General features: G+C 44.2%; 1 protein-coding gene across 3 annotated transcripts in view; it reads right to left on the bottom strand.

The window, feature by feature from the left end:
- Positions 1 to 12566: 12566 nt before the first annotated feature.
- Positions 12567 to 16714, bottom strand: part of PCYT1A (phosphate cytidylyltransferase 1A, choline) — a 101506-nt gene continuing 97358 nt past the window's right edge. For all 3 annotated transcript variants that reach the window (XM_082252424.1, XM_082252422.1, XM_082252423.1), the window contains 2 exons: positions 15920 to 16108; positions 12567 to 13345 (listed from right to left, as the gene is read on the bottom strand). In XM_082252424.1, the coding sequence (XP_082108550.1) occupies positions 13142 to 13345; positions 15920 to 16108 (393 nt within the window). In that variant the 3' untranslated portion in view covers positions 12567 to 13141. The remainder of the gene's footprint in view (positions 13346 to 15919; positions 16109 to 16714) is intronic.

Here is a 16714-nt window from a genome sequence, read left to right as displayed (position 1 = left end):
TTTTGTGCCACCGCTGACTCGCCCCCGCTTCCCTGCCCATCTATACCACACACCTTTTTAATGATTGCTACAATTTTGGGGGTGGAGTCAGTCACTGGCCCGCAGCATGTTACGCATGCAGCGTATGTAGGAGCCTGGAGCCAAGTGTTTGTGTTGTCATTAAATGTTAAAGGCACCCCAAATGGGCCAAACACACCACGCTTCGTTCCAGAAAAGTTCCAGAGCTTCTCTGGGGCAATTGCTGCGCGTAGGGTGGCCCACTCAAGCGAATGTACAAAAAACAGAAAAGTGCCTCTAAGTGTATTACTTTATTATACAGAGAAAAGAGCAGTGGCAATTGGCAATCTAGGAGATGAGAGTAGATAAAAAGCCCATCAGACAGGATGGAAGGATCTCCTACAGGTGAAGAGTGAAGCCACACTGACCCAACTATGCAGAGACTGCGGTCAGGATAGGAGGAGATAGCGGTGAAAAAAATATAAGAAAATAAACAAAATCATAATGGATACTACAATCAGTACAGGTGTAAAGATGATACTAAACAACATACTAATGAGTGTACCCATTATTGCCGATACAAAATAACAATGGTTGTCTAAAAGGACATGATATCAAAAATATATACATACACACACACACACACACACATATATATATATATATATATATATATATACACACACACCCATCCGCACCTGTGTCCATATGTATGCGCACGAGCACACACATACCCACACGCATGCATGGAAAGACATACAACACTCGGGAGGGGAAGAAGGAGGAAGAGGAGAAAGAGGGAGGTTATTATAGAACTCTAAGTGTCTGAGGTATACACTTAATTATGTAATTGGTAGCTATATTAAGCAGACATATATATCAAATATAAACCAGTGGGGTGTGCAATGGTCATGGGACTATGAGCTTATGTATGTGTATAGATACTTACAGAAAGGAAATCTGGTAAGTATATGTAAGGTATATACCCCTGAGGAAATATTGACATTATATACAGTATATCAATAAAAAAATGAGGTAATACTAACATGAAAACCCATATAAAAAAAATATATAAAAAAAACTGATTATAATATAGTACTGACATCTAGTTCCTTGTTTAGCCCTTGAGGCGCAAGAGTGTCCCAATATTTACAAATCATTTTTTTAAATTTTTATATATTGGCAATGATACCTAGTAATGAGGCGGACTGGTGGATCACAATTGGAGGAAGACGTTTTAAGTGTAATCATTATCCCTTGTACAATTTTGTCTTAATCGACAAATTTGACCCATCGGGATGTTTTTTACTCACTGTGGGTGGTGACAACTATCAAAATGTATGTATGAATTACCCGCAGTGGGTTTAGTGTAGTTTTGGGCAAAAATGGTGCCATGTTCATGTCCAAGTTCTAGATCTAGAAAAGTCGGAGTATCTTTGTTCTAAACGGAGGTAAAAGAGAGGCCCAGCTGGTTATCATTAAAATGACTGACATATTGGTCTATTAGATTGGAAGGTCCATCCCAAATGATGATGATATCATCGATATAACGACCGAAGAATATCATATGTCTAGCAAAGGGGTTATTCTTCCAGATGAACAACATTTCCCAGAAACCCATGATTAGATTGGAGTATGAAGGTGCAAAATTGGCTCCCATCGCCGTGCTATGGGATTGTAGGTAAAAGTCATTGTGAAACTGGTAAAGTAATTATGTGTTAGACAAAACTGAGTCGCATCTAAAATAAAAGCCGCTAGGTTAGGATGGAAAAAAGGGTCTTGTAAAAAGGAAATGTTGTGTGGCTTGCAAGCCAATGTAATGGGGTGTAGATGTATACAAGGAGTTCACGTCTAGTGATAGCCAAAGCTAGCTATACTCCCACGAATAAGGGGTTATCAGTTCAAGCAGATGAGTAGTCTTGAATAAATGATTGAAGGCTCTGAGCAAGTGGTTGTAGGAAAACATTAATATATTGTGAAAAAACACTCATGACACTGTTCATAGATGCGAAATCATTAACCATTAATTAAATTAATTAAATCGTTAATCTGTTCCAAACCACAGAAAGAAAAGATTTAAGATTCCCTGCATGTATCTCCCTAAAATGTTTGGAGACATTAAAAATGTTTTTGGCATTTACATTGGTTGTATCATTAACATGTTCCGATATTCTTATTCTCAATATTACAGATAGTGCAACATACTGCAACCGACATATACCGCATTCAATAACATAGATAACCATCGTAGAATTGCAGCTCACATAACTTCTAAGTACATACGATCTTCCTGTGGAGAAAGAAGTGACTTTCCTGCTCTTCCAATGTCTAATGCACTGCTTGCATGTAGTAAATCCACATGGATACGATCCCACTGCTCCCAGCCATGAATTTAAGACTTGGGGGCTGTGGTTTGGAACAGGTTAAAAAAACAGCCAGAGGAGGTGACACACACCGCATCTTGCTACAACATGAGGTGTGGTGGATACACAGTATTAATACTAGAGCACCAGTAGATTGGATATTAACCTTTTTTTAAATGATCACATGATTAAGATATGCCTATGGTTAGAAAAGCAAAAAATACACATTGTGAATGCACTTTTCTTTCCTATTCAATCTGGCTTCAACATCCCACTTGTGTGTTTTTCAATGATCTTAACCACTTGACGACCGCCCACCGCAGATTTACTGCGGCAGGCGGCCGCTCCTGGGCAAACCAACGTAGTACTACTTTGCTCGCTCAGGAGACTCTAGGGGGCGAGCGCACACCACCAGTTGCGCGCTCCCGCCCCCCGTTTGTCAGTCGGGGAGCCAGTGCATGTGACAGGCGGCTCCGATGGCCACCGGCCACTCGCGATCTCCCTCCCGCTGACAGAGAAGGATGGACGGCTGATGTAAACACAGCCGTCTGTCATTCTCCCTGAAGTGATCAAAGAGGCCATGTGATCCTGCTATATAGGATCACGTGTGTCTGTGATGATCTCACAAGCCCAACCCCCCCACAGTTAGAATCACTGCCCTAGGCTTACATTTAACCCATTGATCACTTATAGTATTAACGCCTTCCCTGCCAATTGCATTATTACAGTAACAGTGCATATTTTTAGCACTGATTACTGTAGTAATGTCACTGGTACCCCCAAAAGTGTCAAAAATGTCAGTTAGGGGTCCGATCTGTCCGCCGCAATGTCGCAGTCCCGCAAGAAAAAAAAAAATTGCAGATCGCCGCCATTACTAGTAAAAAAAAAAACAATAAAAATTACATAAATCTTTCCCGTAGTTAGTAGATGCAATAACTTTTGCGCAAACCAATCAAAATACGCTTATTGCGATTTTTTTACCAAAAATATGTAGCAGAAAACAAATTGGCCTAAAATGTCAAAAAAATTTAGATTTTTACATTTTTTTTGGGAATGTTATATAGCAGTATGTGAAAAATATTGTTTTTTTTCAAAATTGTCACTCTTTTTTTGTTTATAGCGCAGCGCAAAAAATAAAAATCGCACAGGTGATCAAATACCACCAAAAGAAAGCTTTATTTGTGGAAAATAAAGGACCTCAATTTTATTTGGGTACAGCATCGCACGACCGCGCAATTGTCCGATAAATTAATGCAGTGCCGAGTCGCAAAATAGGGCCTGGTCATTAAGCAGCAAAATCTTCCGGTCCTTAAGTGGTTAATTGCAATCAAGAATATACCGCCCCCATTTGACAGGGCTGTTTTGTACCTATATAAGTCTGGTTTTATTATATTTTTGTATGCTATGAGAAAGGCTACGGCCCAAACGCGTTAGAATTTTACCATTTTGTACACTGCTGTCATGCTGGAATAAATCTCATAAAAAGGAAGCATTCGTGTGCTGGCTTTTTTTAACCTCCAAGAAAGAATTGATTACATCTCTGAAGCCGGATGTCTACTCTCTGATTGCCACACTTACACTAAACTCCTGCAGGACCCATTACCTAAATTCAAAGTAGAGGGTGAAAACCATATTCAGACAGCTCTACAAAACAAAGTAATTGATAAGGAAGAGGCTTCCTTTCTACGGAAAGATTATAACACCCCTACTTTTCTCATCTGCCAAAAGTCCACAAAAATCATCTACACCCTCCTTGGCAGACCTATTGCCGCATCTGTAAACAGTGTCATGAGTGTTTTTTCACAATATGTTTTTCTACAGCTACTTGCTCAGAGCCTTCAATCATATATACGAGACTCTACTCATCTGTTTGAACTGATAACCCCCTATTCGTGGGGGGATAGCTATCACTAGACGTTAACTCCTTGTATACGTCTATACCCCATGACATTGGCTTGCAAGCCACACATTTCCTTTTACAAGACCCTTTGCTCCATCCTAACCAAGCGGCTTTGATCTTAGATGCGACTCAGTTTTGTCTAATGCATAATACTTCTAGTTTGACAATGACTTTTACTTACAAGCAAATGGCACGGCGATAGGGGCCAATTTTGCACCCTCATATGGCAATCTAACCAGGGGTTTCTGGGAAATGTTGTTCATCTGGAATAATAACCCCTTTGCTAGACACAGTGGCGTACCTAGAGCATTTGGCACCCGGGGCGGATCCTATATCTGGCACCCCCCCCCCCCCCCCAACTTTAAAATGTAAAAACACCCACAGAAATTTGTAATGTTTTCAAGAATATTTATTTCACAAATTTCACAGCCCCCCATCACAGTGCCCCTTGCCGTCTGCCCCCTCCCCCGTCTCTCTAATCACAGTTCCTCCTTTTGCACTCTCTGCCTCCCCTGCACAGTTCTACCTTCAGCATAAATAGATAGAGACTGCAGACATGGTACAGGAGATGGTCAGAGACTGTAGACATGATACAGGAGATGGTCAGAGACTGCAGTCATGATACAGTAGATGGTCAGAGGCTGCAGACATGATACAGTAGATGGTCAGAGACTGAGGACATGATACAGGAGATGGTCAGAGACTGAGGACATGATACAGGAGATGGTCAGAGACTGAGGACATGATACAGGAGATGGTCAGAGACTGAGGACATGATACAGGAGACGGTCAGAGACTGAGGACATGATACAGGAGATGGTCAGAGACTGAGGACATGATACAGGAGATGGTCAGAGACTGAAGACATGATACAGGAGATGCTCAGTCAGAGACTGCAGACATGATACAGGAGATGGTCAGAGACTGAGGACATGATACAGGAGATGGTCAGAGACTGAGGACATGATACAGGAGATGGTCAGAGACTGAGGACATGATACAGGAGATGGCCAGAGACTGAGGACATGATACAGGAGATGGTCAGAGACTGAGGACATGATACAGAAGATGCTCAGAGACTGCAGACATGATACAGGAAATGGTCAGAGACTGCAGTCATGATACAGGAGATGGTCAGAGACTGCAGACATGATACAGGAGATGGTCAGACTGCAGACATGATACAGGAGATGGTCAGAGACTGAGGACATGATACAGGAGATGGTCAGAGACTGCAGACATGATACAGAAGTTGGTCAGAGACTGAGGACATGATACAGGAGATGGTCAGAGACTGAGGACATGATACAGGAGATGGTCAGAGACTGAAGACATGATACAGGAGATGCTCAGTCAGAGACTGCAGACATGATACAGGAGATGGTCAGAGACTGAGGACATGATACAGGAGATGGTCAGAAACTGAGGACATGATACAGGAGATGGTCAGAGATTGAGGACATGATACAGGAGATGGTCAGAGACTGAGGACATGATACAGGAGATGGCCAGAGACTGAGGACATGATACAGGAGATGGTCAGAGACTGAGGACATGATACAGAAGATGCTCAGAGACTGCAGACATGATACAGGAGATGGTCAGAGACTGCAGACATGATACAGGAGATGGTCAGACTGCAGACATGATACAGGAGATGGTCAGAGACTGAGGACATGATACAGGAGATGGTCAGAGACTGAGGACATGATACAGTATATGGTCAGAGACTGAGGACATGATACAGGAGATGGTCAGAGACTGAGGACATGATACAGGAGATGGTCAGAGACTGAGGACATGATACAGGAGATGGCCAGAGACTGAGGACATGATATAGGAGATGGTCAGAGACTGAGGACATGATACAGGAGATGGTCAGAGACTGAGGACATGATACAGAAGATGCTCAGAGACTGCAGACATGATACAGGAAATGGTCAGAGACTGCAGTCATGATACAGGAGATGGTCAGAGACTGCAGACATGATACAGGAGATGGTCAGACTGCAGACATGATACAGGAGATGGTCAGAGACTGAGGACATGATACAGGAGATGGTCAGAGACTGAGGACATGATACAGGAGATGGTCAGAGACTGAGGACATGATACAGAAGATGCTCAGAGACTGCAGACATGATACAGGAAATGGTCAGAGACTGCAGTCATGATACAGGAGATGGTCAGAGACTGCAGACATGATACAGGAGATGGTCAGACTGCAGACATGATACAGGAGATGGTCAGAGACTGAGGACATGATACAGGAGATGGTCAGAGACTGAGGACATGATACAGGAGATGGTCAGAGACTGCAGACATGATACAAGAGATGGTCAGAGACTGCAGACATGATACAAGAGATGGTCAGAGACTGCAGACATGATACAGGAGATGGTCAGAGACTGAGGACATGATACAGTAGATGGTCAGAGACTGCAGACATGATACAGAAGTTGGTCAGAGACTGAGGACATGATAGAAGATAGAAGAGCACTAGGGGGGCCGGAGAGTACAGAGGAAGCAGAGAGCACTGGAGGAGCTGAAGGGCACGTGGGGGGGGGGGGGCTGGAGAGAATTAAGAGGGGGTTTGGAAAGCATTGCAGGGTTGGTTGGAAGGCGCAGGGGGTGGAGAGCACTGGGGGGGGGGGGGGGAGGACAGGGAGCACTTGGGGGCGGGCAGGGAAAACCAGGGAGGTGGAGAGCGCTGGGGGGACAGGGAGCACTTGGGGGGTGGGCAGGGAAAACCAGGGGGGTGGAGAGCACTTGGGGGGTGGGCAGGGAAAACCAGGGGGGTGGAGAGCACTGGGGGGGGGGACAGGTAGCACTTGGGGGGTGGGCAGGGAAAACCAGGGGGTGGAGAGCACTGGGGGGGACAGGTAGCACTTTGGGGGTTGGCAGGGAAAACCAGGGGGTGGAGAGCACTGGGGGGGGACAGGTAGCACTTGGGGGGTGGGCAGGGAAAACCAGGGGGTGGAGAGCACTGGGGGGGGGGGACAGGTAGCACTTTGGGGGTTGGCAGGGAAAACCAGGGGGTGGAGAGCACTGGGGGGGGGGGACAGGTAGCACTTGGGGGGTGGGCAGGGAAAACCAGGGGGTGGAGAGCACTTGGGGGGGGGACAGGTAGCACTTGGGGGGTGGACAGGGAAAACCAGGGGGTGAAGAGCACTGGGGGGGGGCAGGTAGCACTTGGGGGGTGGGCATGGAAAACCAGGTGGTGGAGAGCACTGGGGGGGGGGCAGGTAGTACTTGGGGGGGCAGGGAAAACCAGGGGGTGGAGAGCACGGGGGGGGCAGGTAGCACTTGAGGGGTGGGCAGGGAAAACCAGGTGGGTGGAGAGCACTGGGGGGGGGGGCAGGTAGCACTTGGGGGGTGGGCAGGGAAAACCAGGGGGTGGAGAGCACTGGGGGGGGGGACAGGGAGCACTTGGACTTGGGGGGTGGGCAGGGAAAACCAGGGGGGTGGAGAGCACTGTGGGGAGGACAGGTAACAATTGGGGGGCGGGCAGAGAAAACCAGGGGGGTGGAGAGCACTGAAGGGGACAGGGAGCTAGGGAAAGATGAATTCCGCATATGCAGCTGCCCCATCCCCCTCCTATTCAGCACACACACTTTGGCACTCACCTTCTTCCTGCTGAGGCTGAGACTCCGCCCCCTTCTCCCGCCGCGGCTCTGCCCCCTATACCAGCCGCGGCTCCGCCCCTTATTCCCGCCGCCGCTCCGCCCCCCCCCGCAGCGCTGACTGAAGGAGCTGCCTTCACAGCGATACGGAACACGCCGGGCAGGACACCGGCTGACACCCCCCAGTGCGTGGCACCCGGGGCGGGCCGCCCCCCCGCCCCCCCCCTTGGTACGCCACTGGCTAGACATAGGATATTTTTCCGTCGTTAGATCGATGATATCATCATCATTTGGGATGGAGCTTCCAATCTGATAGACCAATTTGTCAGTCATGGTAATGACAACAAGCTGGGCCTCTCTTTTACCTCAGTTTGGAACAAAAATACTCCGGCTTTTCTAGATCTGGAACTTGGATATAAACATGACACCATTTTTGACCAAAACTACACTAAACCCACTGCGGGTAATTCATACTTACATTTCAATAGTTGTTACCACCCACCGTGGGTAAAAAACATCCCAGGTCAATTTTGTTGATTAAGACAAAATTGTACAAGGGATAGGGATTACATCTCCCAGAGCAAATATCTTAAAGAGGAAGTAAACCCTCCTCTGCAACTTGTACCTATGGCTTACCTATAGGTACTGTAAATATCTCCTAAACATGTACCGTTTGGGAGATATTTACTTTGCATGCAGCCAGTGACATCACTGACGCATGCACTCTGAAGGAACCGCCGCTCGTGCCGTTCCTTCAGAGCCCCGTGCCGTTACTGTCGGCTCCCGAGCGCATGCGCGGGAGTGACGTCATCGCGGCTCCAGCCAATCAGATGGCCGGATGCCGCAAACCCGGAAGGTCGACAACGTCACCCATGAGAGAGGTGAGTGGTCCGCACTTCGGGGCTTCGTTCTTAGGTATTTCATAATGAGCTAGTATGCGATGCATACTAGCTCATTATGCGTTTTTCTTTCAGGTGTTCTTTTACCTTTCTACCGTGGGCCTCCAGGTGTGGGTCATAGAGTCTATATCCAGGGAATTGTCCAAAGCAGAACGTTTTTCCAGATTGTGCTTAAGTGAGTATTATTGGATATATACTTTAGCGACTCTTGTGCCTCGAGGCCTAAACGAGATGTCAGTACTATATTATAATCTTTTTTTTTTTTATATTGGTTATGGTTATTATGTTAGTATCACCTGATTTTTTTTTATTGATAGAGATATCAATATTTCCTCAGGGGTATATACCTTCCATATACTTACCAGATTTCCTCTCTAAGTATTTCTAGACAAGAGCACACCCCAGTTTTTTTTATATACATACAGCTGCTTATTATAGATACTTATTACATAATTAAGTGTATACCCGATACAGTTATACAATAACCCCCCCACCCCACTCCAGACTGTTTCAAATCATGTCATTTTAGATGACTATTGTTATTTTAGATCAGTGATAATGGGTACACTCACTACCATTTTGTTTAGTATCATCCTTACACCTGTACCGATTTTAGTATCCATTATGATTTTGTTTATTTTCTTAGATTTTTTCACTGCTATTTTCATTATTATTATTTCTATTTTTATTTATACATCTTTTGATATAAATATTTTTTTCTTTACTTTTTATCTTCTATATTTATGGTATCTACTATTTTTAGTTTTAGATTATTATTTTTATCTTATTTTCTTTAATTCATATTCTCCTATTTTGTACAGCTTTAATATTCATTATTGTATCATGTACGGTTTTACAAGTAGAAATTTTAGCCATTGTTTCTAGTATTATAGCTCTTTCACATATTGGTCTTGTTCTTCCCCACATATTTCCTGCACAACATCAGCTGGTTTGTGCCTCCTTTCCGACTCATTGATCAATTACCTCTAGTATTTATAAGTGGCTCTAACTCTCCTATGGTACACTTGATAAAGGCACGCGCATGCTCAGAAACGCATCGCGTCCTGGATCCGCAACATCACATGCTCCTCCTGCATTGCGTTCAACCCTGCGGCTCAACACAGAGCCCCGAATGATCAGGATGCTGCTGGCATCTCTTCCTGTCCTGACCGCAGTCTCTGCATCTTTGGATCAGCGTGGCTGCATTCTTCACCTGTAGGAGATCCATCCTGTCTGATGGGCTTTTTATCTACTCTCATCTTGTGAGTTGCCAATTATCACTGCTGTTTTCTCTGTATAATAAAGTAAATAAAGTAATACACTTAGAGGCGCTTTTCTGTTTTTTGTATATTCACTTCCAGAGTTGGCCTTCACTTCTGAACAGAGCTGCTCAAGTGTTTTATACTTTAATTATCAGTGAGATATATAAAAGACTTCTCACAAACTTTTTATATACTCCGCTGATTATTATTAACTATTTGTGTAAAACTAGATCCCCCTGAGCACTTATCTACTTTTTTTGCACTCAAGCGAATGGGCTGCGGTATGATAAGTGAAAATGCTCAAAAACAAACGCATGCAGGAATGTGAGTTTTTACTACGTGGAGATGTGAGCGAGGCCTGACAACTCAGTGTCTACGTCAACTCCCACTTAAGTACTTGTTTAAAGATGCCCATACACTATGCAATCTGATTGTACAATCTCTTTACAATTTCCTTTAGATATACCAGAACTATGATATAGGAGGACAAACCTAAACAATCTGTTCAGTTTGTATCGATTCAGACAGGCACTTGTACTACATAGCTTGTGGGAGATCTAAAGGAGATTGTACAATCAGATTTTATAGGAAGAAGGTAGTATTGTAATGAGCGAGGTGTGGTCCAAAGTGCTGCAACAAGGAAGTGAAGGCTTCTGGGAGATGACCCAACAGGCAGGAAGTGGAATGCTGATAGAAGCTAAGGGAAGTCATGGAATCTGAAAATCCATTCAAAAATACAAACAAACTGACAATATGGTGGATAACAGTGAGAGAAAAGCACACTGGGATGGCTGGGCCAGAAATGGCATTGGAAACCGCTTCCATTATGAGAAGTGAAATTCTGCCCGAAAAGGTGAACTTATCCTTTAAAGTCATTTCGATGCACCACAGGAGCAGCATATCCTAAGAAATGGGCATGTCTTAGAATGACTTATTTCTATGCCTGTCCTACAGCGCTTTGAAAACAAGCAGATGTCTTTCTGTCCATAGTTCTTACTGGTACTGGCTATAAACTATACCTTCATTTCCTTATCTATTTTAGCTGTAGCAAAAAATGTGTTTCAGTTAGGGATGCACCGAAACGAAAATTCTGGGCTGAAACAGAAACCGAAAATTCAGGATGCCCTTGGCCGAAAACAGAAAATTACTTTTTTCCCCCAAATGATTTTAAAATAGTTTTTTTCTAGTACATTGGGGAACAAAAGAGAGGTATTGGAGAAAATGAGGGGATGCCTGGGATTCTAGAGACGGAATAGTTTCAACAGTGCCAAAACAAAAATTCTGTCTGGAAGAAAAAGATAAGGAACAGGGAGAGAATACAGAGACAGTGTATCTGTATTCTCTCCCTTTTCTCTATCTTTCTCTTCCAGACAGATTTTTTGTTTTTTTTGCACTGCTGAGACTAGTCCCTCTGTAGAATCCCAGGTATCCCCTCATTTTCTTCAATATCTTTCTTTTGTTTACCACTTTTCTCTAATAAACAGCACTCTGCTCTCTTCCTCTAGCAGTCACTTACTTCTGTAACTCTGTTAACCTTCTATTCTTTTCTTGCCCTCAAATCCTTGTCCCCCCCATTTTGGCATACATCAGATCCTTTAGTGACAATTATCTGCTGGCACTCACTTACAGTAAGAGGAAGAACATCCGCAGTCGGGGTCCGGAGCTGAGCAGCAGCAGGCGGCTGTTGTGCTGAGGCTGGGCGTGCTGGTCTGAGACTTGCGAGGGCGGGGCCCGACTCCAGAAGAAACCGCTACCCATGCATGCACCACCCGCGCTACGCCGTGACTGGACAGGCACAAGCCAGCCCTCGCCATATTCACCCAATCACAGGGCGCCTGCCGGCCACCCTGAGCCTGAAGATGGCGGCTGGAGCAGGGAGACACCGTTAGGGAAAATAAAGCTGAAGAGGGAAGCCGCTCAGGTCAGACAAAGCACTCCGGTTTCAGGTCAGATCCGCCATTCAGGACTGTCTCAAACCAAGGAAATTGGACCACACTCAGAAGTAGATGAAATAAGAAATATCCACTTCAAGGTAAAATTTCCAATTTCCTTGGTTTGAGACAGTTCTGGATCGCGGATCTGACCTGCACCGGAGTGTTTTGTCTCACCTGAGCGGCTTCCCTCTTCAGCTTATAGATTTCTCCGTTATTAACAGCCTGCCCGGTGAGTCATTTTGGACATTTTACCTTGAAGTTGATATTTCTGATTTCATCTACTTCTGAGTGCGGTCCAATTTCCTTGGTTTGAGATAGTTAGGAAAAATAAAGTTTAGACGGCCCCTCCAGCCTCCCCCACACTCCCCCCACTGGCCGGCACAAGTCCCAGCAGAGTAAGTAAGCCAGGACAAGGTCCTATTTTGCGGGATTGTCCTGTCGAAAATGGGACAGTTGGCAGCTATGATTTTCGGCATATATGACCCGTTTTCGGCCGAAATGGGATAGGCCCATTATCGGCCGAAAATTTAGGTTGCCGAAATTTCGGTGCACCACTAGTTTCAGTAACAGAAGAAATAAACGAAAAGCTTTTATGACAACAGGCACTTTTAATGAGAAATGGCTAAATTCCATGGGGTAATGTTTAAAACAGAAAGTATGAGACTGGTCACTACCCCCATAGCTCAGTAAGGTTTCAATAATGCCTGCACACTGACACATATAAAAACCATCTCTTAGTGCCACTTGGCTTCTAAAACTCGTCCTCCATTAAAATCCTTTACAGTCCTGTGAAATGGGAGCTCGCAGCAGAAATGATGCATAGGGTTCAAGTAATAAAAGGGTTATGATGAGGTGCAACAATCCCATGCGATAATACCTTCCAGAAAAATAGAAGACAAATCAAGAATGAAGAAACATTTCGGACGTCTAGTTCATTAGAAAGACAGATTGATTTCAATAAAAAAAATGAAACAAAAATATTATGGTTATTTGTAGGGAAGAAGCGAGCATCTTATTCGGCGCCACACCCTCTATATCCTGCTCAGGTTTATGGGGTTTACATCAAGTCCAACCTCCTTTCTATGTGGCTCCTTTCCTGGCAATCAGACAATATGGAATCAGCAGCTGGTGGAAGGATTGCACAAGAGGGAAAAGATAGCAACTTAGTCCTCTTCATCCTCACTGATGTCATAAGCATCGGCTGCAGATCGAAGCCTTCTCCCTGGAGATGCAGGTGGGGAGGATCTGGAGAAGGGCCAGCGGAAAGATGGGGAAGGAGAGCGTTCCCGCGAAGGACTGCTGCTAGGGCTCTGTTTAGGGCTAATGGCCTGAAGCATTCTCCCCTTGCCTTCCTTCAGCATGTGTTTCTGTAAAATACAAAATATGTTCAAATACCTGTCCTTTGGTTATTCAGTTCTATTTAAAGCTGAACCAAAACCCCCCTAAAGAAGAACTAAGCCCTCCTAACCTTTACAGCCAAGGAAGCTGCCTTTTTAGCCTCGGTTTGTCTGCATTTGTCAAGGTGCTGCACATGTGATCAGCAATGACACCCGCCATTTGATAGTTTTATTGCGATCACAAGAAACTCTGACAGTTATCATTCATGGCATGCCGTGAATGTAACTGCTGTGGGAACAGTTAATTTGATGGGTTTAGTCCTGCATTAAACACCACTTTTTGACCAGCAATAGAAAAAAGTTTAGAAATAAAGTGTAGTTTTAGGCTGGGTTCACACCTAATACGGATGCAGCTGGGGGTCTGGTGCGTTCTTGTTTTCTGTTCCAGGGACGAATAAGGCCTGAATTTGGACTTGAAACTGAGCCAAAGATGCACAGGAACCCTGTGCAATCTGCTGACACCACGGAGATGTGTGAACCGCTACATTGAGAGTCAGGCACACCCTCCTGTTATGCAAATTGGATGCGAGGAAACCCACAACCAATTTGCACTAGTGTGAACCCAGCCTTAGCCTTTTAGACCGCATTCTGTGGATTAATATTCACCAGCACTGATAAAGCATTTATTCTGCTCCATTCTAAAACTAGAAGTATGCACCAAATGGAGTGGCTACCAAATATTTGATTACGATAGCCAATCATTGTAATAACATTTAAAAAAAAAGAAAAAAAAAAAAGTAACTAAGAATTGTTAAGTCTAAAATAAGGAAAAATCAAATTTTTCACATTTTTGCCTATTTGTTTGCCTAGAATACGATAGATTATATATATATATACACATACACACACACACATTATTCAAAGTCAAACTCAAAGGCAAATAAATAGTTATTACCAAGTAAATTGACACATACTGGGCTTTAAGACTTCATTGACCTCCCGTCCTGAAATGGTTACCATGGTTTAACTGCCTTCCTAAAGGCCTGGCTCACATAATGCCATGCAGCATCTCTAAATCTTCAGTCTGTAGGAGCGTATTGCAAGCATGCAAACTACTTTTGTTTGGTTTGTGATTTCCCAATAGCTGCCATGACTACTTGTCTATGCCGCCCTTGCATGTAGCTATGCCCAGGCATTTTCTAGCAGGCAGAGTCAGGTCAGAACCATAAACACCATCAGTACCGCCTATAACAATCACTGCAAAAACCAGTGTGTCAATCAAGGGAGAAAGGCTTTACCAGGCAACTTAGCCAGTGTTCACAGGATTTGGCTACGCCCAGCAGCATAAGCTTTGTGATCAAACATACAGTAGTTTCTTTATACAGATAGCCAAAAGGAAGGATCTTGGGCCAGAACAAAAACGGCATTAACCCATGTTTTCAAGAAGTATGAAACACAACCCTATCTCCTTTGATTTTAGTGGAACTTAACTGTATCTGAACACTACAAACTGAAAACCCTATTTGTCTTTATTATTCAAAGAAAACTCACCCACCCATCCAAGTTTCCATACTTTTTGTTGAGAAATCTCTTTGAAAAACACCCCCTAGCATTTCTAGCCGTGGCCATCACGAGTAAAGGCAGACAATTTATGTAGTATTTTTTTGCTTAACTCCATCTGTCCTTAGCTAAGCCACACCCTCCTGCCTGCATGCCTGAAATTATAAAACCCCTCCTCTCCTCCAGATGAAAGAAAAATAAATGTGCATGAAGACTACTGGGATGTATGACATCATTTTGGCTTAGAGCAGAAACCAGGAAGTGCAATGAAGCTCAGCTTACACCGTTGGCGCTGTCCCTATCTGTTGGGATGACTGACTCCTTTGCCGGCCAATGAAGATGCCCTAAGACAGGCACCCGCAAGGGACCCCTTGCGGACTTCGAACCGTTAACAAGGAGGTAAGGCTTTAGTTCTGTTTTAATGGTTTCTCAGCAACTCATTGCTCAAAACATAGAATTTATAATAAGAATGATGCCAAGTTTTGTGGAAAGTCAGTTTTAACTGCTGAATCAAAATAGTAAAATAGCATAAGACCCCTTTCACACAGGCTTTCCGATCAGGTCCGCCTGTCAGTTTTTCCGGTGCACTTGATCAGACGCTCCATGCACCCCTATGGAGCAGCGGATGTCAGCCGTCACATGTCCGTTGACAACCACTGCTACCTGATCCTGTCAGTGAAATCCAGACAGATGGTAACCCTATTTTACATCCATCTGGAGGATCGGATGAAAACGGACGGGCGATCCGTTTTCTTCTGATCTCCCATAGAGGAGAGCAGGGCTCCGACAGGTCCATCTCAGCACAGTGAGCGGAGACAGACCTGTGTTCCGCCTGCTCAGCGCCGAGCGGAAAGCCCACGTGAAAGGACAATAACAGTATGTATTAACCAAAGTACTTCTGTGGTTTACTAAAATATCACACTTCTTTAGTAAATGTTAAATCTGGTTGTTCTGTGAAAATGTCACCTATCAATATACCGAGTAACTCAATATCTCAATCTGCAGAGTGACTTAGCGTCATTTTTAAAGGAGGACATTACTTACCAAAGCTCCCTCTGGGCCAAACATTTCCAAGAAGTTTCCAATGAATTCCCTGGACTTTTCCTCCCATCTCTGGATCAAGTCGATGCTTTTTACTTCTACCTTCTCCAGAAATTCCTTAGACTTTTCCTCTACATCCTTTACTTTCTTTTTCACCTTATCCACACGCTCCTGCAGGTTGTACTTCTTCTCCTGAAATCAGAGCAGACAATCAACCTTGTGTGATAGCAGACGGTTTATTTTTCAGAAGTAATCACTGTGTATCCTTTCTAATGTGTTATATTCTACTGCATTATATCTACCAACACATATTTATACAGAAGATGCTGCAGTCACCATCTTAATACAGCATCTTTAAAATTAGTGACAGGTATTCTGCATTCTGGGCATATGTCCCTTGACAAATAGGGCCCTAAATGCGAATACCACTCAGTACAGCATCCAACCACAGCGTACTTCAGTATCTTATAGACTTTGACAGGCTGCAGACGGGGGGGCTGGATGCTGTACCTGTGAATTTTGGACGTATGAAACCGCTAAGACTGGATGCACACAGGCTAAAGGTCCAGTGCACATATGGCCTAACAAGATCCAATCCAGACAATGCTGTTATCCAAGGAAGGCTCAGTTTTTCCCTCCATAGATAAAGGAGTTACACTCAGGCAGGAAGTGCGTTAGCAGCCAATTACCAGGTGAAAATAAAAAAATAAAAGTCTAACAGAAAAATAAAGAGGCCACCAAACCTAAGGACCGGTAAGCTGCAATATCCAAAATCCATTTCTCTGATGTTCATTGACG

The sequence above is a fragment of the Pelophylax lessonae genome, assembly GCF_965119305.1.
Source record: "Pelophylax lessonae genome assembly, chromosome: 3".
Taxonomy (NCBI): domain Eukaryota; kingdom Metazoa; phylum Chordata; class Amphibia; order Anura; family Ranidae; genus Pelophylax; species Pelophylax lessonae.
Note: the sequence above shows the minus strand (reverse complement) of the source record. Positions and strands in the feature narration are given on the sequence as shown.